Source organism: Alosa pseudoharengus, unplaced genomic scaffold, assembly GCF_046254945.1.
Source record: "Alosa pseudoharengus isolate Yale_2024_CS ecotype anadromous, Long Island Sound unplaced genomic scaffold, YU_APseudo_1.1 YU_APseudo_1.1_scf_21, whole genome shotgun sequence".
Classification (NCBI taxonomy): domain Eukaryota; kingdom Metazoa; phylum Chordata; class Actinopteri; order Clupeiformes; family Clupeidae; genus Alosa; species Alosa pseudoharengus.
The window spans coordinates 4,453,269-4,474,449 of NW_027468674.1; the positions used below are offsets into that span (position 1 = coordinate 4,453,269).

The 21,181-nt window shown below is 46.0% G+C and overlaps 1 protein-coding gene across 8 annotated transcripts in view; it reads left to right on the forward strand.

Annotated features, from left to right (window-relative positions):
• Positions 1-21,181, forward strand: part of LOC143137483 (uncharacterized) — a 37,418-nt gene that overhangs the window by 7,915 nt on the left and 8,322 nt on the right. For 4 of the 8 annotated variants that reach the window (XR_012989978.1, XR_012989975.1, XR_012989977.1 and 1 more), the window contains exons 2-4: positions 13,390-13,909; positions 15,268-15,379; positions 18,678-18,769. Coding sequence is in view for 4 of the 8 variants with exons in the window: in XM_076297704.1 (XP_076153819.1) it covers positions 13,390-13,909; positions 15,268-15,379 (632 nt within the window). In the remaining 4 variants the exon portion in view is untranslated. The remainder of the gene's footprint in view (positions 1-13,389; positions 13,910-15,267; positions 15,380-18,677; positions 18,770-21,181) is intronic. The other 4 variants (XM_076297704.1, XM_076297707.1, XM_076297706.1 and 1 more) reach the window with 1 other exon arrangement.

The window sequence follows — 21,181 nt, forward strand, 5'->3', positions numbered from 1 at the left end:
GAACCTCCATGATGTAACATTCTTTCTCAAAACCCTCTTTCCACCCACAGAACACCCAGAACCCTTAGTGAAGAATGCAAGCGTCAGCAGAACTTAGTTGAACCCCCACCTTTGAAATCAATTCCTAATCTCTCTGATGGGGGTGGGGGGGGTCTCGTTCAGCATAACGCCTAGCAACAGCATCTGCAGGGTAACCGTTGTCCCGGGAGACAATCCCGGTGAGGTAATTGGCAGGTCAGTTGTGGTTTGCCTTGGCAGATGGGGACTCATTGTGTTCTGGCCTAAATCCTTTGGGCTCAGGGCGCGGGCATTAGGACGCTGGCCAGTACACCATGCCAACTGTGCCCAGACTGGTACGCCGTGCCCCTGCCAAGGCCATGCCAACCTCAGTTAGGGCGGCTAGGAATACAACCTGAGGTGGCGAGGAATGCCAGCCCAACATCAGTGTCTGCTGTCTGTGTGTGATGGCATACAGTTAAAAAAACACCTTCTAAATGTCTGTGTGTGATGGCATACAGTTAAAAAACACCTTCTAAATGCCCGTGTGTGATGGCATACAGTTAAAAAAAAACCTTCTAAATGCCCGTGTGTGATGGCATACAGTTAAAAAAACACCTTCTAAATGCCCGTGTGTGATGGCATACAGTTAAAAAACACCTTCTAAATGTCCGTGTGTGATGGCATACAGTTAAAAAAACACCTTCTAAATGCCCGTGTGTGATGGCATACAGTTAAAAAAACACCTTCTAAATGTCCGTGTGTGATGGCATACAGTTAAAAAAACACCTTCTAAATGTCCGTGTGTGATGGCATACAGTTAAAAAAACACCTTCTAAATGCCCGTGTGTGATGGCATACAGTTAAAAAAAACACCTTCTAAATGCCCGTGTGTGATGGCATACAGTTAAAAAAAACACCTTCTAAATGCCCGTGTGTGATGGCATACAGTTAAAAAAACACCTTCTAAATGCCCGTGTGTGATGGCATACAGTTAAAAAAACACCTTCTAAATGCCCGTGTGTGATGGCATACAGTTAAAAAAACACCTTTTAAATGTCCGTGTGTGATTGCATACAGTTAAAAAAACACCTTCTAAATGCCCGTGTGTGATGGCATACAGTTAAAAAAACACCTTCTAAATGCCCGTGTGTGATGGCATACAGTTAAAAAAAACACCTTCTAAATGCCCGTGTGTGATGGCATACAGTTAAAAAAACACCTTCTAAATGCCCGTGTGTGATGGCATACAGTTAAAAAAACACCTTCTAAATGTCCGTGTGTGATGGCATACAGTTAAAAAAACACCTTCTAAATGTCCGTGTGTGATGGCATACAGTTAAAAAAAACACCTTCTAAATGTCCGTGTGTGATGGCATACAGTTAAAAAAACACCTTCTAAATGCCCGTGTGTGATGGCATACAGTTAAAAAAACACCTTTTAAATGTCCGTGTGTGATGGCATACAGTTAAAAAAACACCTTCTAAATGCCCGTGTGTGATGGCATACAGTTAAAAAACACCTTCTAAATGTCTGTGTGTGATGGCATACAGTTAAAAAACACCTTCTAAATGTCTGTGCTCATGTGGAACACCTCTATGCACCTCCGCTCTCTCACTGACCACCACATATCAACACTGACCACCACAATATCAACACTGACCACCACATATCAACATTGGCCACCACAATATCAACACCACAATATCAACACTGACCACCACAATATCAACACTGACCACCACAATATCAACACTGACCACCACATATCAACACTGACCACTACAATATCAACACTGACCACCACATATCAACATTGGCCGCGACAATATCAACACCACAATATCACCACCACAATATCAACACTGACCACCACATATCAACACTGACCACCACAATATCAACACCACAATATCAACACTGACCACAACAATATCAACACCACAATATCAACACTGACCACCACATATCAACACTGACCACCACAATATCAACACTGACCACCACATATCAACATTGGCCGCCACAATATCAACACCACAATATCAACACCACAATATCAACACTGACCACCACAATATCAACACCACAATATCAACACCACAATATCAACACTGACCACCACATATCAACACTGACCACCACAATATCAACACTGACCACCACATATCAACACTGACCACCACAATATCAACACCACAATATCAACACTGACCACCACAATATCAACACTGACCACCACATATCAACATTGGCCGCCACACAATGGTTTTCTATGTTGTACTGTGTAAATGGGATGAAACCCTTTCATTGCAGAGCTATGTGCACCTTGAGGCAAGAAGGGTAATAGAATAAGATTAAAATAATTCTTCTATTCTAATAAGATTTGTATATTTTTTTTTAATTACTTTCTCTGGCATAGTATTGTGAGACTATATCATGATAGACGGTGTGTGTGTGTGTGTGTGTGTGTGAATGGTAGTGGGCCCATTTGGAAGGAGGTGGGTATGGGGTATAGCCAGGCTGGTCTAGGGATATGCTGATGAAGTGGGTATGGGGTATAGCCAGGCTGGTCTAGGGATATGCTGATGAAGTGGGTATGGGGTATAGCCAGGCTGGTCTAGTGTGTGTGTGTGTGTGTGTGTGTGTGTGTGTGTGTGTGTGGCTGGTCTAGGGATATGCTGGTGTTGTGTAGCTGTAGTTTCTCCCCCAGGCTCATCCTAGCAGAGTTAAACATTACAGCAGTGTAAATGTTCATTTGATTAGTACAGCTGTGTGTGTGTGTGTGGGGGGGGGGGGGGTGTTGCGGGGTTAGGCTTTTAATTTGGCCTCATGTTTATTTGTGTGAGTGAGTTCCTGTTCCCGGCTTCCACTGTTGTGGTCTTGAGCACTTAACCCTGTGGTGCTCCAGGGACACTGTGATCCCTTGTGATGCAGTTGGCATATGGACGTCACTTTGGACAACAGTCTGCTCGCTCAATGAATACATGTATAATGTAATGTAAGTGTAATGTAAGTGTAATGTAAGTGTAGTGTAATGCTAGTGTAGTGTAAGTGTAGTGTAAGTGTAGTGTAAGTGTAGTGTAAGTGTAATGTAAGTGTAATGTAAGTGTGTTGTGATTTGTAGGCCAAGCTGGATAAGAGAGTCATCTTGCTAAATAGATGTCATTCTACAAGGGGGTGGGGCCAGGGATTAGTGAATGAGAGACTACCCCACCCCCCCTTCTCTCACACACACACCGGACACACACACACGCTCACTCTGTGTCGGAATGAATGCTGCAGTTACTGTGTGTGTGTGTGTGTGTAGGGGTTTACAGTTAGAGTGGTGTGATCGACACTCGACAGGATAACCAGTGTGCAGTTGCCAAGGCAGAGGCTTCTCTCTCTCCCTCCACTTCCTGTTTATCTCTCCCTCTCTCTCTCTCTCTCTCTCTCTCTCTGCTCTCTCTCTCATTCTCTCTCTCTTTTCTCTCTCTCTCTGTCTCTCTCTCTTTTCTCTCTCTCTGCTCCCTCTCTCATTCTCTCTCTCTTCTCTCTCTCTCTCTCTCCCTCTCTCATTCTCTCTCTCTCTGTCTCTCTCTCTCATCCCCCTCTCTCTCCGCTTTATCCCACAGTTACAATGGATTAAAGACCTAAAGCCCATTGTGTTCATCTGTCATAAACTGACCTACCCATCACCTGGTGTGTGTGTGTGTGTGTGTGTGTGTGTGTGTGTGTGTGTGTGTGTGTGTTGGCTTGAAGTGGAATCAGACACTGAGATTTCTATGAGCGTCTGAGCTGTGATACTCATGATGAAGGTTTGAAGAGTAAGCATGGTACTCTCATGAGTGTGTCCAACTAGGCAACGCACGCACACACACACACACACACGGTGCACCAGCCAGAAAGACAGGCGGTCTCGACTGGTGTTGGGTGGTGCTGGGAGGATTGTCGCTGTTGCTGAAGAGTTCCTTTGTGTGTGTGTGTGTGTGTGTGCATTTGCATTGCTCTTGCTTTGTCTTTGTGTCTCAGACAGATGGCGGGTCAAGTGGTCACTTCCATCAAATCAAAGAGCAGTCTGCAGGTGACGGGTGACAGTCACTTAGCCCCGTCTTGTCCTGCTCTGGCCTGATCTTTGATGGAACTGTTTGAGTGTTCTGGAACAGTGTTCCGTCTAAGAACACTATGAACTGTTCCATTCTAGGATTGTTGCGTCTGTTGACACCGAACTCCACAACTTCACAAAACGTGGTCTCTGGCTGACGCACCACAGGTCAGTGTGTGTATGACAAAACAACAGTACGCATGCCACCAGAGAACACACACTTCTGGTCTGGACCGAGAACCCCAGGGACCCCCTAAGGCTGAACAGGAGTGTGGGTTGCTTTGAAAGTGTGTGTGTGTGTGTGTGTGTGTGTGTGTGTGTGTGTTGGTCTTCAGGTGTCGTATGTGCAGTCAGATAGTGGTTCGGTTCAAACGGGTAAAACCTTTTAAGATATCTAACGGGGGAGCGAGGCAGTGGTTCGTGCGGTTTGAAACCGAAAAAGCTATTTTTGCTGCCTTCTAAGCTATCTTAGAATTATCCCGATAACAGTCGTTTTTGAAGGCAGCACTGATGTATCCTTCTTGCTCCCTACTACCCACAATCCTTTGCGGCAATGTCTATAATAGCTGAGAAAAGTAAAGAATTAAAATGTGATTTGTGTTTTGTGTTTGTTGCTTACATTTGTCCATATCTAGTGAGAAGTGAGCACTGTACTATCTGATTGTACCATTGAGAACGTCTGGTCTGATATGTGCCATCTGTCAAGCAACTTTCTACCGTTAGCCTGCTAGCTTCCGTAAGCTAGTTTAATTTAATGTTCCGGCTTTTGCTAACATTATACTGTATTGTTAGCCAAAGATTGTAAAATCCTATGCTCATTCTTAAAAGATGGATTCAATCCAAAGTCATGTCTAGTGAGACGGCTCTTTAGCAAGGCAGTTAGGCAGAGAGTCGCTGCCTTCCGCTTCCAACGTAGACAGTGTGTGTGCTGGTCCGAGGGCCGTCCAGCTGGCTTGTCTTCAGTCCTGGTTCATGTTGGTTTTGTCTCGGGTGTTCTCTGGTGGCTGTCTTCATACTCATTGAAGTCCTTTGATCTCAGGTGTTGGTGTGACCCAGGTACCTCACTTTTTCTGTACTTATACACTCGGCCTGTGTGCCTCAGGGTGTCCTGCACTGTCCTTCTCTGCTCCTGCTCAAATGAACAGTGTGCGTGCGTTTAGGTCTGCAAGTTGATTTTGATCATGTGTTTACAGAAAAATGTAAATAGCCTACTGTCATGCAGTTAATGGGAAACTGTGCAGAGTTAGGAAGTTATGATAGCCATGGTGCGTATGGTAGCAATGGTGAGAGTGGTAGCCATGGTGAGTTTGGTAGCTATGGTGCGTATGGCGTGCCTGCATTACGTATGTATTCACTTCTGCCATTTTGGCTAGCTAACGTTAGCTCTGCTAGTAAAAACAGACTGGAGGTAATAAGCTTCTGTTGTGGTTATTCTTATAGGCAGAGCATGGGATTTCTGCTAACATGCTTAGGCTAAGCTAGGGAAAACGTATGAACTTAATCGCTTGTGTGATGGTAGATATGCAGTACTCCTGTTTAGCTTGCACGTGGATCTATATTTTGTTGGGACATAGCATAATGATTGGAGTTTGAATTGGAGTATGTGACAAACTGCTTCTGTGAAACTCGGCTATCCCTTCCAGTCATATGATTCGTTTCTGTCATCCAATCTGCATACCCAATGGATATTTGGGGTACCCAAAATGATCTCGGCACGGCTCAGTTTATTTGGCACGGTTTGGAAAATGCGTGCCTTGCAGTTGGTGGAAATGCTCCAATACACAGCACACTAACAAGTGTGAAGGAGTAGTAGTAGTAGTAATAATAATAAGAGTGCACCAGATGTTTTAAGATTTCTATGGCAATTAATGAAGATAGTTTGGAAAAAGCAGAGTATTCCCAAGGCTTGGCGAAGGGCTGGGGGAATATTTATTCCCAAAGAAAAGGACGCAGTGGAGATTAATCAATTTAGGCCAATTAGTCTACTGAATGTTGAAGGGAAGGTTTTCTTCAGTGTGGTGGCACGGAGACTGACACATTACCTTGAAAGGAATAAACTAATTGATACCACGGTGCAATTCCTGGCTTCTCCGGGTGCTTAGAGCATACCAGCATGATTTGGCACCAAATTCAATTAGCAAAGCGTGAGAAGAGAGAACTGTACTTTGTGTTCTTGGATTTGGCTAATGCTTTTGGGTCTGTGCCGCATAGTCTGTTGTGGGAGGCCTTTGATTATTTCAGAATCCCAGGTAGCTTTAAAAGCCTAGTAAAAGCATACTTTCTGGATATTCAATTATGTTTTACTACAGCTGATTACACCACAGGGTAGCAACAACTCGAGATAGGAATCATGGCCGGATGTACCATCTCCCCACTTGCTTTTACAATGGCAATGGAGGTCATCATTAGGGCTTTCATGGACGACATGACAACCTTGACGTCAACCGTTCCGTGCACCAACAGGTTGCTGGATAAGTTAAATAGTAATCTGCAATGGGCCAGAATGAAGGTGAAGCCAAGTAAGTCTACGAGTCTCTTAATTGTTAAAGGGAAGGTAATAGATAAAAAGTTTGCTATAAATAAGGAGGTGATTCCCACAGTTCTGGAGAAACCAGTGAAGAGTCTGGGAAGGTGGTATGATGCAAGCCTCAGTGATAAATCACAGGTGGAAGACTTGAGACAGGTCACTAGGAAAGGTATTGCAAAAATTGACAAGTCAGGGCTGCCAGGTAAGCTCAAGCTGTGGTGTTTGCAGTTTGGTTTATTGCCTCGGGTAATGTGGCCATTGACTGTTTATGAAGTTCCTCTGTCAAAGGTAGAGAGGTTGGAAAAAATGATCAACTCCTTTGTCAGAAAATGGCTCGGAGTCCCACGCTGCTTAAGCAGTGTAGCCTTGTATGGGAAGTAGGGATGTAACGATTACCGGTATAATGATAAACCGTGATAAAAATGTTGACGATAACAATTACCGTTTTCTTTTGAAATATCATAATTATCACGGTTGATTATCACGGTGTTGAAACCGTGTGTTTAATCCTTCCCAGCTTCATCCGAGCCTGCTTTTGACATACAGTAGGCCTGGTACAATGAAGCAAAATTGGTACGGATTCTGTTGTCTAATTGATGGTTTTAACTGCGAATTGGATTAGGCTACACCTGATTTTAAAAGGCGGAACATTTTCACCGCAAAACTTGCACTGTATCATTTGCACTCTGCGTCTTTTTATGTTCGCGTGCACATTAAATCCATTCCACTCACGTTATCAGAAGAACACAGTAGCCTAAAGTTTTATTTCGAACACTTACTTCTCACTCAGGGTAGGAATTTCACGGCGGCCACGTTTTTGCCCCTTGCATTGGCCGTGATGTCCCTTTGAAAATCAGAGGTTTACAGGCCACGGTGCCCTTGGTGCCCTTCTTTCAATATTCTGCTTTGCATCCTAACAATAGCGAATTTTATTTAGCCTATGGCCTGTCAAAATAATCTTAGCATTCACAGCGCAAATTAATTTCTTTTACGCAGTGGAGAAAGTGACAGCGCAAGAAAGAAAGTGCGTCTAAATTCACCTATTCTTCTCAGTTGAACTACTCGAGAAGTAGCCTACTCATCACACAGACATCGCAAGTATCACATGAAAGAGCTTTTTCTCAGCTTTTAACCTGTTCTGCATAGCACAGGGTCGGTATCGACCCAAATCACTCGTTCAATCACTAATCTCAATGTAAAGTATATCGTAGCCGAGTCATTGTGCTAGCACATAGTCATGGCATACACCATTGGAAAGCCATGAGCCTCAGGATTCATTTGAGATCCGTGTCGACTGAATGAAACCCATCCCGAACGGCTAAAACCTACAATTTGTATCACTAGTCACGTTTCCAAATGCCCCCACCACCACCGTGTCTCCTCACATTACAGCCTTTGTGTACATCCCGGGCTTCAGGCTACCCCAACATGCTTGGTGTCATACTGTTCACAAGAAGCACGAGAATCCGAATATCCACCGTGTTTTGTCGACATTACGTTTAGAAGATGCATAATTCCACCCAAACAGTACCGTTTAGTTTGTAAAAAAACAAACGATAACTTTTCTCTGACAGAAAACCACATAGTTCGTATGCTTATCCTATGTATCGCCGGGATTCACACCACTCCGCGTGTTCAGGAAGCTCTCCTGAGTACGTAGACACCAGTGACAACTTTGTGTGACGTACCGTTGTCGAGAAACACGTGTTAGAAGCATGATAGCCATGCGAGCTGGCTAATGGATAAGTTAGCTTTGATTGACAATAGCTCTGGCCTATGACAAGCTACGAGGATGGTTCAAAGATCGTCTTGTAGCCAACGAGTAGACCTTTCGAATGACGTATGGTACAACCACCTCCGGTGAGGGGAACTCTGGGAAATTGAGTCCACCTTCGTTGTGCATAACGATAGCTTACTAGTACGACCGGCTCGTCAGAGGAATACAGTCGCAATTTTTACAGTTAGATAGATAGATAGATACTTTATTGATCCCCAAGGGTAAATTCAAGGATCATTTGGATCTTTTGAAGAAGAAGAAAGCAGAAAACATGCCGAAAAGACAGGCAAAGAAGAAGAACGTGGAGGTTGAACCAGCTGAGCATTTCCACACAAAAATGGCTCTAAAGGGGTCATACTTCATTGTACAAACATTTCCTTAGATATTTATCTTCACAACACCTGGGAGTGGGCCTCTGATGTGTTTCAGTGGCCCTTTTAGGAACTTTCACATCTGAAATGTGGCCATTTCCAGGGATTTACATAACCGCCTGAAAGAAAAAGCAATATTCCAGCTACTGTAGCACCTTGACAGTACATAACAGAGTCATTCTGACAGTTTCTAAAAATTCTACAAGGTCTCAGCTTTCAGGGGATACCAGGCATTTGATGATAGGTCACAGTATGAGGACACAGGAGCTATTACAATAGACGCTGTGCAAAATCCCAAAAATAGGCCCATATGCATATCAGGTTTAAACTATGTTAGCCGCGAATTGCTGTGGTGAACGGTTCGCGAGAAACGTAAATAATATAATTAAATTTAATCATAAATTCTACTGAAGGTTTTCGTCCATCTCCCTACCCATTCCTCTCGGTGCAATACTTCACGAACCTTTCGTTTAACACATGACAAACCATATATCAGAACAAATAGCAGACCTTACCGAACATAAAGGTGTAAAGCAGTCCCCTGTACAGTTAGCCGTTCCAGAGTAATCCACTTTTGAATTTGCAGTACATTTCTACATGCATGGATGTCTCCAAATTTGGGCTTTAAGTTTTACAATGTGTTTAAATTGTTCCACATGATTTCATAACGGGCCAAATACAAAATAAATGTTACAAATATCGCCTATATATCGGTAAATCAGAGGACAGCTGACTAAGAGTTTGTGAAAGTAGATCGATCACAAAATGCTAAGCATGCATCTAGGCTATTTGAGTTTCTTAAAGCTGAACTGTGCTTAAATTGTTCAATACATGATTTCATAACAGGCCAAATATAAAATAAATGTTAAATATAGCCTAGATATCTGTAAATATTAGATGTTCAGATGATTTGCAGTTCTATATAATATGTCATGTTTCATGTTTTTGTAATGTTTCATACAGTGATGCAGGTCTACTGCAGTGAATAGGCTATACAACTTTGATATTTTTTATAGCCTATGTGGCCTTTGTGCCCTCCACCAAACATGCCCAACTGAAGGCCAAGTGGCCTTGCCCCCAGAATGGTGAAATTCCAAGCCTGGTCTCACTCATTGGATCCAAATAACAGTAATAGCAACCTCCAAGTCATGGTAGGGTAAGTTAAGCAATAAGCACATAGCCAATTTAACATGAAAAACTGAACGGGACACTTTTTGAAACTATTTCAGCTTGTGAAATAATAATCGCTTGTGTAGGCCTATCAGTGCTTTCTGAACATATTGAACACACTTTTAAAAATACCGTGATAATACCGAAAACCGTGATAATTTTGGTCACTATAACCGTGAGGTTAAATTTTCATACCGTTACATCCCTAATGGGAAGGGCATTGTAGAGTTGCCAATATCTAGTCTGACAGAGGAATTTAAGTGTGCTAAGGCTAGATTGGAATTGACTCTTACTCAGTCCAAGGACCCAGTGGTGAGGAAAGTTGCACCCACAGTTAATGCAGGGAGGAAGTGGAACCCAGAGCAGGCAGTTAAGCAAGCTCAATCAGCATTGAAGCATAGAGATATAATGGGCCATGTGCAGCACGGGCGGGGGGGTCTAGGGGTGGGTGCAAGTAAACCCTTGTGGAGTAAGGCTTCTGCAGGAGAAAAGAGGAAAATGGTAGTGGAGGAAATGCATAGACAGGAGGAGGCTGTAAGATGTACTAAGGCAGTGTCGCAGGCAAAACAAGGGCAGTGGGTGAACTGGGAAGGGGTGGAAAAAAGACGGATTAAATGGAAAGATCTATGGGGCATGGAAGCTGGTAAGATCAGATTTATGTTAGGTGCTACATATGATGTGCTCCCATCTCCCAAGAATTTAAGTCAATGGTTTGGTGAGGATGATAAATGCATACTTTGCTCGTGTGTGGGCAGTCTCCACCATATCCTATCAGGGTGCAAGGTAAGTCTCACCCAGGGGCGGTATACGTGGCGTCATAACCAGGTATTGAAATGTGTGGCAGCGGCAGTAGAGGATAAAAGGAGAGAAGTCAATTCATTAGCAGCTAGTAAAGGGGTAAGGCAAATTAACTTTGTACGTCAGGGGGATAAACCTTGTTCCCCGAAGGCCAGGTGTAAAACCGGCCAGTTGAAAAATGGGGCGGGCTGGGAAATGAAGGTTGATCTTGGCCAGCAGATGGCGGTACCTCCACATATAGTGAGTACTAAACTACGACCTGACGTAATTCTATGGTCGGATTCAGAGAAGATAGTTTACTTCATTGAACTCACTGTTCCTTGGGAAGACAGAGTGGAAGTGGCCAATGAGCTGAAGAGAGCTAAATACACTGAAATAGCAGAGGAGGCAGCTAAGCGAGGTTGGAGTGCACAATTAAGGCCTATTGAAATTGGTGCACGTGGGTTTGTGGCCAGATCTGCTATTGACTTGCTGTCTGAATTGGGCATTTGTGGTCGAAGTCTAAGGCAGGTGGTTAGTAACATGTCTTTAGCAGCAGAACGGGCAAGCGAATGGTTGTGGGTAAGGAGAAGTTACCCTTCCTGGGGCGTAAGCTAACTGGCTCATTTGTTTTGTGTTTGTGATGGACTGTGCCTAGGTTGATGGTTGATGGCTAAGGTTTTTTATGGATTATGGTTCAGTCCGCATCAACGGGACGGACCAACCTAGCCAACTTAGACCATGCCTAGGTTGGTTAAGGGTATTTGGATGTTTGTTGTAGTAATATGGTGGCAGCATGGGGCGTAAGCTAACTGGCTAATTTGTTTTGTGTTTGTGATGGGGCCTAAGCTAACTGGCTAAGCTAACTGGCTAATTTGTTTTCTGTTTGTGATGGGCTGTGCCTAGGTTGATGGTTGGTTGGCCAGGGTTTTTATGGCTATGGTTCAGTCCACATCAACGGGACGGACCAACCTCTAGCCAACCTTGACCATGCCTGGGCTGGTTAAGAGTATTTTGGGTATTGGATATTGCAATGTGGTAATATGGTGGCAGCATGGAGGGGAGTGTCTCCAGGACGCTGGTTTCACTGTTAAGCCTTCATGAGGTGTCGTGGGCCTAACTTAACGAAACATCGGTGAATGAGGGTGCCCACTTGATAACCCCAATGACATGCCGCATACTATAGACTGCTGTTGGATGGGCCATTTGTATTGTGTTTGTGACCATTTGTTGGCGGATTTGTGGGTAGTGTGCTTTTTAAAGTTAAACTTGAGCAGGGGCTTCTGAATGTGTTTTTACCTTGGATTTTGGCACAAGGGATTTTAACATCTTATCCTGTGTATTCATGTAGTAATAGTAATAATAATAATAATTATTATTGTAATAATAATAATAATAATAATAATAATAATAATAATAATAAATTCATACACAGAATGCAGCTCAAAGTGCTTTACATTTGGAGCATGTAACACAATAATAGAGTCAGTCAGTCATATCAATCACTTTCACTTTTCTTCATTGCTGTGGCCGTTTATGATCCAATCAGCAACATATCAGAAATATAGAAAATAACATGTAACACAGTTATTAGAGAAGAGTCAGTCATTCCCCTTTGTTGCTGTGGCCGTTTATGATCCAATCAGCAACATATCAGAAATATAGAAAATAACATGTAACACAGTTATTAGAGAAGAGTCAGTCATTCCCCTTTGTTGCTGTGGCCGTTTATGATCCAATCAGCAACATCTCAGAAATACTATTATACTACTATAAATATATATAGGCTTTGCTAAAAACTGCTTAGGCTAACAAATGCTTAGGCCCCGTTGATGTGGACTCAGCCAGCTTTAGAATGTTCTTAGCATATGTCGTAATTATTTGACTTTATACACAGTTTAACACTTGCAGCCTTAACCCTTTACCCCCCACAAGCACGCCATATGGCAACTGTGGCAAGGAAAAACTCCCCTATTCCAGGAAGAAACCTTGAGCAGAAACTGACTTAATAGGGGGAGCCCATCTGCTTCTGGCTGGCTGCGCCCTCCAATGGCAGCAGATGTAGAATAATCTGTAAAAAAAGTAGTCTACAAGATAAAATGAGTTAACTAAAGGCTTTCCTATACAGGTATGTTTTCAGATCTTTTTTAAAAATATTTACTGAACTCGCCTGCTTGATGTACAGAGGCAGGGTGTTCCATAGTTTTGGGGCATAATGGATAAAAGCAGCTTCTCCACTTTGCTTGTGGAGCACTTTGGGTACGATTAAAAGATTAGAATTGGATGATCTAAGTTTCCTTTGTGGTTGATAAGATAGTAAAAGGTTTAGGACGCACTCGCCTTTGTCAAACTGTGTCTATTTTTCAGCTGAGGTCCTGTTCAACCTGCATTTGGAGCACACTGTGTGTGTGTGTGTGTGTGTGTGTGCATGAATGAATAACAAAAAAATCTCTAGCACAGCCTGGAACTGTCTTCTCACTCTCCATTCTGTTCTCACAGAACATTCCACCTTAACATTCCTATTTGGGGTCTGAACATTCCACCTTAACATTCCTATTTGGGATCTGAACATGTGCTGTGTAACAATAAGACTACACCTGTTTTGGAGTATTGTTTCAGTTACTTTTCTGTAGTGGGTGAGTGGGCTCTGTTATTTATGACCTCATTTCCTGGCTTTCTCAGGCTGCCCCAGAACCAGTACCTGTTGTAGAGGCAACCCCAGAACCCGTCCCGGAACCCGCACCAGAACCCGTGGTGGAACCCGTCCCTGAGCCTGTGATTCCAGAGCCCGAGCCAGCCCCAGTGGTAGAGGCTGTCCCAGAACCCGTCGTGGAACCCGCACCAGAACCCGTCGTGGAAATCGCACCAGAACCCGTCGTGGAACCCGCACCAGAACCAGTGGTGGAACCAGAACCAGTGGTGGAACCCACACCAGAACCAGTGGTGGAACTAGAACCAGTGGTGGAACCCACACCAGAACCAGTGGTGGAACCCACACCAGAACCTGTTGTAGAGGCTGTGCCAGAACCCGTTGAAGAGGTTGCACCAGAACCAGTGGCAAAGCCTGTGGAGGAAGCTCTGCCCGCAGAACCCACACCAGAGCCAGAACCTATTGTAGAGGCAGCCCCAGTCGAAGAGGCCGCACCATCAGAACCGGCTCCTGAGCCCGTCGCAGAACCCATTCCCGAGCCAGAACACAACGGTAAGGTTCTCTCTGCAGAACGTTCTTGCAGAGAAGCATCACTAGGGGTTCAGGATGTTGATTCCTGCCCTCCTGGACATGTTCCTGAGAGGGTTCTACAGGGTTCTAAGGATGGTGGTTTCTCCCTCTGGAGTGTCCCTTCTAGGTTTGTTGGGGTGTGTGTGTGAATGGCCTGCCACACACACACACACACACACACACACACACACACACACACTGACCCGAACTCAAAGGGCCGTTCAGGTGCATGATGGAGAATCATAAATAGCATTCATTCAGATAGAAGACGCATCACGCTTCAGTGAATCACACACACACACACACACACACATTTAGATCGAGCATGACGTCAGTTACCCTCTCACTGGCATCTATTCAATGCTGATTTTTGCCTCTAACCACACACACACACATACCACACAATCTGTCCCTCACTCTCTCTCTCTTTCTGTCTCACACACACACACACACACACACACACACACACACACACACACACACACACGTACTCCATATACAGACACGTGCTCTCTCTCATTCACCCACACACACACTATGACACAAGCTCTTTGTGGTGGGCCCCATTGTGTTGGGGAGCTAATGTGCCCAGAGGAGGGAACAGGCTTGTCTTAGGACACAAAGCCATCTAACAGGGCCACACACACACACACACACACACACACACACACAGAAGGGCTTTGTCCCTCAGGGTGCTGCAGTATGAGATGCTTTCTCACATGCATGTGCTGGAATGGCTGCTTTTGTGGGGAGGACAGCAGTGTGTGTGTGTGTGTGTGTGTGTGTGTGTGTGTGTGGCTCACTGGAGCGGGCCCAGATCACAGGCCCCACATTAAGGAAGTTTGTCATCAACACACACAAACTCAGAGAGTACACTCATCAGCAAACACACACACACACACACACAGCAAGACTGCCTAATAATAGATGATCTGGAGCAGGCGTTTGCCAGCAGATTGGACATTCTCCATTAGTTCGTGAATATGGCCCAGACTGCCCAATATCAATATGACTAACTTACGTGTGTGTGTGTGTGTCGACCTCTAGTCTTAATCTGTGTGTGTGTGTGTGTGTGTCAGCTGTTTCACTGTCACCAGTTTGTCAGGAGAGTAAATGTGCCATTGTGCGCTCTATGTCCACTTTAACACGTGTCTGTCTGTTTATCTCTCTGTCTATCTCCCACTGTTCCTCCCTCTCTCTTTCTTTCTTTCTTTCTTTCTCTTTCTTTCTTTCTCATCTCTCTGCCCCCCCCCCCTCTCTCGCTCTCTCTCCCTCTCCCTCGCTCTCTCTCTCTCTCTCTCTCTCTCTCTCTCTCTCTCTCTCTCTCTCTCTCGGTTCAGATGTAGCCGCTGGGCCAGTTGAGAACGATGAGGTTCCTAAGATTGTTCCCGGTAAGAAAAGGAGCAAGTTTGAGAAGCGGTTGTCCAAGGAGGAGATGGAGGAGGAACAAAGGTTAGAAGAACACCATACACACACACACACACATATACATCTTCACACACACACACACACACACATATACATCTTCACACACACACTGCTCTCCTCTAATCCTTTGCTACCCGTGTGTTGGTAATCTCTGCCTTGTGCTCTGGCATGTCTTAACCAAAACAACTAATCCATGTATACACACACACACACACACACACATCTCTCCTCCTCTTCCTCCCCATACCCCCACCCCATCTCCAGACCCGCTGCTTACTCTGTCCACTCTGTCATCTCCTCAGTAGACCTGTGTGTGTGTTTCTGTGTGTGTCTGTGTTTGTTTTTGTGTGTGTGTGACTGTTTGTTTTTGTGTGTGTGTGTGTGTGTGTGTGTGTGTGTGTGTGCTTGTTCGTGTGTATGTGTGTGTGCGTGTGTGTGCGCTTGCTTGTGTGTGTGTGTGTGTGTGTGTGTCTGTGCTTGTTCGTGTGTGTGCGTGTGTGTGCGCTTGCTTGTGTGCGTGTGTGTGCGCTTGCTTGTGTGTGTGTGTGTGTGTGCGTGTGTGTCTGTGCTTGTTTGTGTGTGTGGAGAGCCCCAGTCTCTGATTGACCTACTCTTTGATCAGAGGAGGAGAGGACGAATAGAGAGAGGAGGAGGAGGAGAGGACGAATAGAGAGAGGAGGAGGAGGAGAGGACGAATAGAGAGAGGAGGAGAGGACGAATAGAGAGAGGAGGAGGAGGAGAGGACGAATAGAGAGAGGAGGAGGAGGAGAGGACGAATAGAGAGAGGAGGAGGAGGAGAGGACGAATAGAGAGAGGAGGAGGAGGAGAGGAAGAGGTAGAATAAAGGGAAAGGAGTGGAAGAGGAAGAGTGGAAGATGGGATGGATGAATAGAAAATGGCATATCAAGCTCTGTCTCCCTCTCTCTCTCTCTCCCTCCCTCTCTCTCTCTCTCTCTCTCTCTCTCTCTCTCAGTCGCTCAGGAGGGAGAAGTGAGAGAAAGAAGGAGATGTAGCAGGGGAGGAGGAAGAGTGGAGCAATAAGGAGACGGAGAGAGAGGTGTAGGAGGAGGAGGTGTAGGGCTTATGGAGGAGGAGGAGGTGTAGAGCTTGTGTAGGAGGAGGAGGTGTAGGGCTTGTGTAGGAGGAGGAGGTGTAGGGCTTATGGAGGAGGAGGAGGTGTAGGGCTTATGGAGGAGGAGGAGGTGTAGGGCTTATGTAGGAGGAGGAGGAGGAGGTGTAGGGCTTATGGAGGAGGAGGAGGTGTAGAGCTTGTGTAGGAGGAGGAGGTGTAGGGCTTGTGTAGGAGGAGGAGGTGTAGGGCTTATGTAGGAGGAGGAGGAGGAGGTGTAGGGCTTATGGAGGAGGAGGAGGTGTAGGGCTTATGGAGGAGGAGGAGGTGTAGGACTTATGGAGGAGGAGGAGGTGTAGGGCTTGTGTAGGAGGAGGAGGTGTAGGGCTTGTGTAGGAGGAGGAGGTGTAGGGCTTATGTAGGAGGAGGAGGAGGAGGTGTAGGGCTTATGGAGGAGGAGGAGGTGTAGGGCTTATGTAGGAGGAGGAGGTGTAGGGCTTATGGAGGAGGAGGAGGAGGTGTAGGGCTTATGTAGGAGGAGGAGGTGTAGGGCTTATGTAGGAGGAGGAGGAGGTGTAGGGCTTATGTAGGAGGAGGAGGAGGAGGTGTAGGGCTTATAGAGGAGGAGGAAGAGTTGAAGGAGTTACGTAAGACTCCAGACCAAGTGCCAACCTCAAACCTTAGCACAGATGCATGCTGGGACATCAGAGCCTGTCTGGCACAGCTGGGACTGTGTGTGTGTGTGTTGTTAAGAGGGAGAGAAGGGGAGAGAGGGAGAGAAGGGGAGAGAGAGGGAGAGAAAAAAGGTAAAGAGAAAAAGATCAGGAGGCAAAAAAGCAAATGAGAGCCATGTTTGAGATTGATGTGTATGTGTTTTTGGAAGTGTGTGTGTGGGAATGTGTATGTGTGTGTGTGTGTGTGTGTGTTGGTAGGTGGGGGTGTGTGGAAGTATGTGTGTGTGTGTGTGTGTGTCTGTTGGTAGATGGGTGTGTGTGTAGGTTGGGCAGTAACTGAGGCTGCATTCCAGGAAGCTGAAACTGGTGCCCCCTCTCCCCTCCTCTCTCTGTCTCTCTCTCTCACCCTCTGTCTCTCTGTGTGTCTCTCTCTCTCTCTCTCACCCTCTGTCTCTCTGTGTGTCTCTCTCTCTCTCTCTCTCTCTCTCTCTCTCTCTCTCTCTCTCTCTCTCTCTCTCTGACCAGTGAGAGTGTTCGTGAGTGCACAGCCCTGGATGTTTAATTCACTCATGTTGTTTAGAACTGATTTTATTTTTCCCTCGGCTGCAATAAATGTGTGTATGTGTGTGTGCACTGTATATGTGTGTGTGTGAATTATGTATATGTGTGTGTGTACTTTATATATATATGTGTGTGTGTGTGCGTGCGCGTGTACTTTATCTATATATATGTGTGTGTATGTGTGTGTGTGTGTGTGTGTGTGTGTAGACCCCCCCCCCATCCTGCCTTACACAGACATGTGGACATGACATGTGTGTGTGTGTGTGTGTAGACATGTGGACATGACGTGTATGTGTGTGTAGACATGTGGACATGACGTGTGTGTGTGTGTGTGTAGACATGTGGACATGACGTGTGTGTGTGTGTGTGTGTAGACATGTGGACATGACGTGTGTGTGTAGACATGTGGACATGACGTGTGTGTGTGTGTGTGTGTGTGTGTGTGTGTGTAGACATGTGGACATGATGTGTGTGTGTGTGTGTGTGTGTGTGTGTGTGTGTAGACATGTGGACATGACGTGTGTGTGTGTGTGTAGACATGTGGACATGACGTGTGTGTGTGTGTGTGTGTGTAGACATGTGGACATGACGTGTGTGTGTAGACATGTGGACATGACGTGTGTGTGTGTAGAGACATGTGGACATGACGTGTGTGTGTATACATGTGGACATGACGTGTGTGTGTGTGTGTGTAGACATGTGGACATGACGTGTGTGTGTGTGTGTGTGTGTGTGTGTAGACATGTGGACATGATGTGTGTGTGTGTGTGTGTGTGTGTGTAGACATGTGGACGTGTGTGTGTGTGTGTGTGTGTGTGTGTGTGTGTGTGTGTGTGTGTGTGTGTGTGTGTGTGTGTGTGTGTGTGTGTAGACATGTGGACATGACGTGTGTGTGTGTGTGTGTGTAGACATGTGGACATGACGTCTGTGTGTGTAGACATGTGGACATGACGTGTGTGTGTGTAGACATGTGGACATGACATGTGTGGCCGGTGCCACTCCGTTCTTGTCATTGCAGGATAGAGTTGACCAACGATTTTACCTCCCTCTAGCCCCGCCCACACAGCGCAACACCACTGCCTGTAGAACGCTCGCTTAGACGGGGCGATGGTAAGGCCGATATTCTCCACCTTTATCACCCCACCCCACCCCCACCCCCAACACCGGCCCGTCTATGTGACCTGGGCTGCTTCGACCCCCCCCGCCCCCTAGTCTCACCTCACGGTGTGCACCCCAATCAATCCCCCACCTTTAACCCCTCCACTGCGACCTTTAACCCCTCCACTGCGACCTTTAACCCCTCCACTGTGACCTTTAACCCCTCCACTGTGACCTGGGGCATCAGTCCGCAGCGCTGCCCCCTTAACTCAACCCAATCAGCCCCCCCATATTAACCCCTCTGCTGTACCCCCCCCCCCCCCCCATGGGGCACATCTGGGTGGGTGACCCCCCATGGGGCGAATATGTGGGTGACCCCCCCATGGGGTGAATATGGGGCCCATCTGGGTAGGTGACCCCGTGAATATGGGGCCCATCTGGGTAGGTGACCCCCTATGGGGTGAATATGGGGCCCATCTGGGTGGGTGATCCCCCATGGGGTGAATATGGGGCCCATCTGGGTGGGTGATCCCCCATGGGGTGAATATGTGGGTGACCCCCCATGGGGTGAATATGGGGCCCATCTAGGTGGGTGATCCTTCATCTAACCACTCCTGGTGTGGAACCTGGGGGTCTCATAACCTCCCTGACTCAGATACACACATGCTCACACGCAAACCTCTCTGCGTCGGCAGGCAGGCTGTGTGTGTGTGTGTGTGTGTGTGTATGTGTGTGTCTGGGTGTGATTGAGTGAGTGTTCTTAACTGCAGTGTGTGCAGGTATGAGGGGGAGCGCACACACACACACACACACGCTCTCAGTTCTAACATGATGTGAACACACTTTCTCCACTGTAGGTGGCAAAGCCTCACTGTTGAGGTGACCATTACCCATGATCCATCACTGCAGGTTATCACTGTCCATTACCCATGATCCATCACTGCAGGTTATCTCTGTCCATTACCCACAATCCCTCACTGCAGGTTACATACTGTCCATTACCCATAATCCCTCACTGCAGGTTACATACTGTCCATTACCCATAATCCCTCACTGCAGGTTACACCTTACATTACCCATAATCCCTCACTGCAGGTTACACCCTACATTACCCATAATCCCTCACTGCAGGTTACACCCTACATTACCCATAATCCCTCACTGCTGGTTACACACTACATTACCCATAATCCCTCACTGCAGGTTATCACTGTCCATTACCCATGATCCATCACTGCAGGTTACATACTGTCCATTACCCATAATCCCTCACTGCAGGTTACACCTTACATTACCCATAATCCCTCACTGCAGGTTACACCCTACATTACCCATAATCCCTCACTGCAGGTTACACCCTACATTACCCATAATCCCTCACTGCTGGTTACACACTACATTACCCATAATCCCTCACTGCAGGTTATCACTGTCCATTACCCATGATCCATCACTGCAGGTTATCACTGTCCGTTACCCACAATCCCTCACTGCAGCTTACCAGAGAATGTCTAATAAGGGGAGAACCGCCACTCTCGGGAAGCTTCCGGTTGCAGTTCCAATTCTGGTTCCACATGAGGGCGCTCACGAATAAGTGCAGAATGAATGGAGGGCTACGGAGCTGTACCCCTCAAATCCACTTTTCTCGGGATATAATTTTTTGGCCAGAAATGTGAATGTTACATGTGAAAGAGAGGGCAGAGAAAATACACACCGCTGAGTATTATGTTTTTTGAGTCACTTATTTGTTCTAAAAAGCCTTTCAAATGCGTCAATGACGTCATTCATTAGCAGAAAGCTAGTGAGTTGTGGGCAACAACGACCCAACCTGTAAGAAATCGAAAGGACGTAAGTACTCGTTCATTCAACTTTTGACCTATAATCCATATTGATCTTGCAGAAACCGCAATCCAATCTTTTTCAAGGACAACCAGGTGAAAGAGACACATTTAGCCGTCTAGCTCCATAGACCCCCATTGTTTTTGCACTTATTCGTGATCGCCCCTAGCGGAACTGCATTAGATTGCAGGTACAATGGTGTTAATAGGGAGTGATCCGGCTCTCCGTAAACGGGCTCTGAGGTTACATACTGTCCATTACCCATAATCCCTCACTGCAGGTTACATACTGTCCATTACCCATAATCCCTCACTGCAGGTTACATACTGTCCATTACCCATAATTCCTCACTGCAGGTTACACCCTACATTACCCATAATCCCTCACTGCTGGTTACACCCTACATTACCCATAATCCCTCACTGCTGGTTACACACTACATTACCCATTATCCCTCACTGTCCAGTCTGGTTCTCCCCACTGCTCCCCACGCTCTCCTGTAGGTGTTATTCTTGTGGGCTGTTACTTCCCTGTTTGGGGTCTGTTATATGATGTGCACTTTGCACTCTCATATCTGAGGTGTGT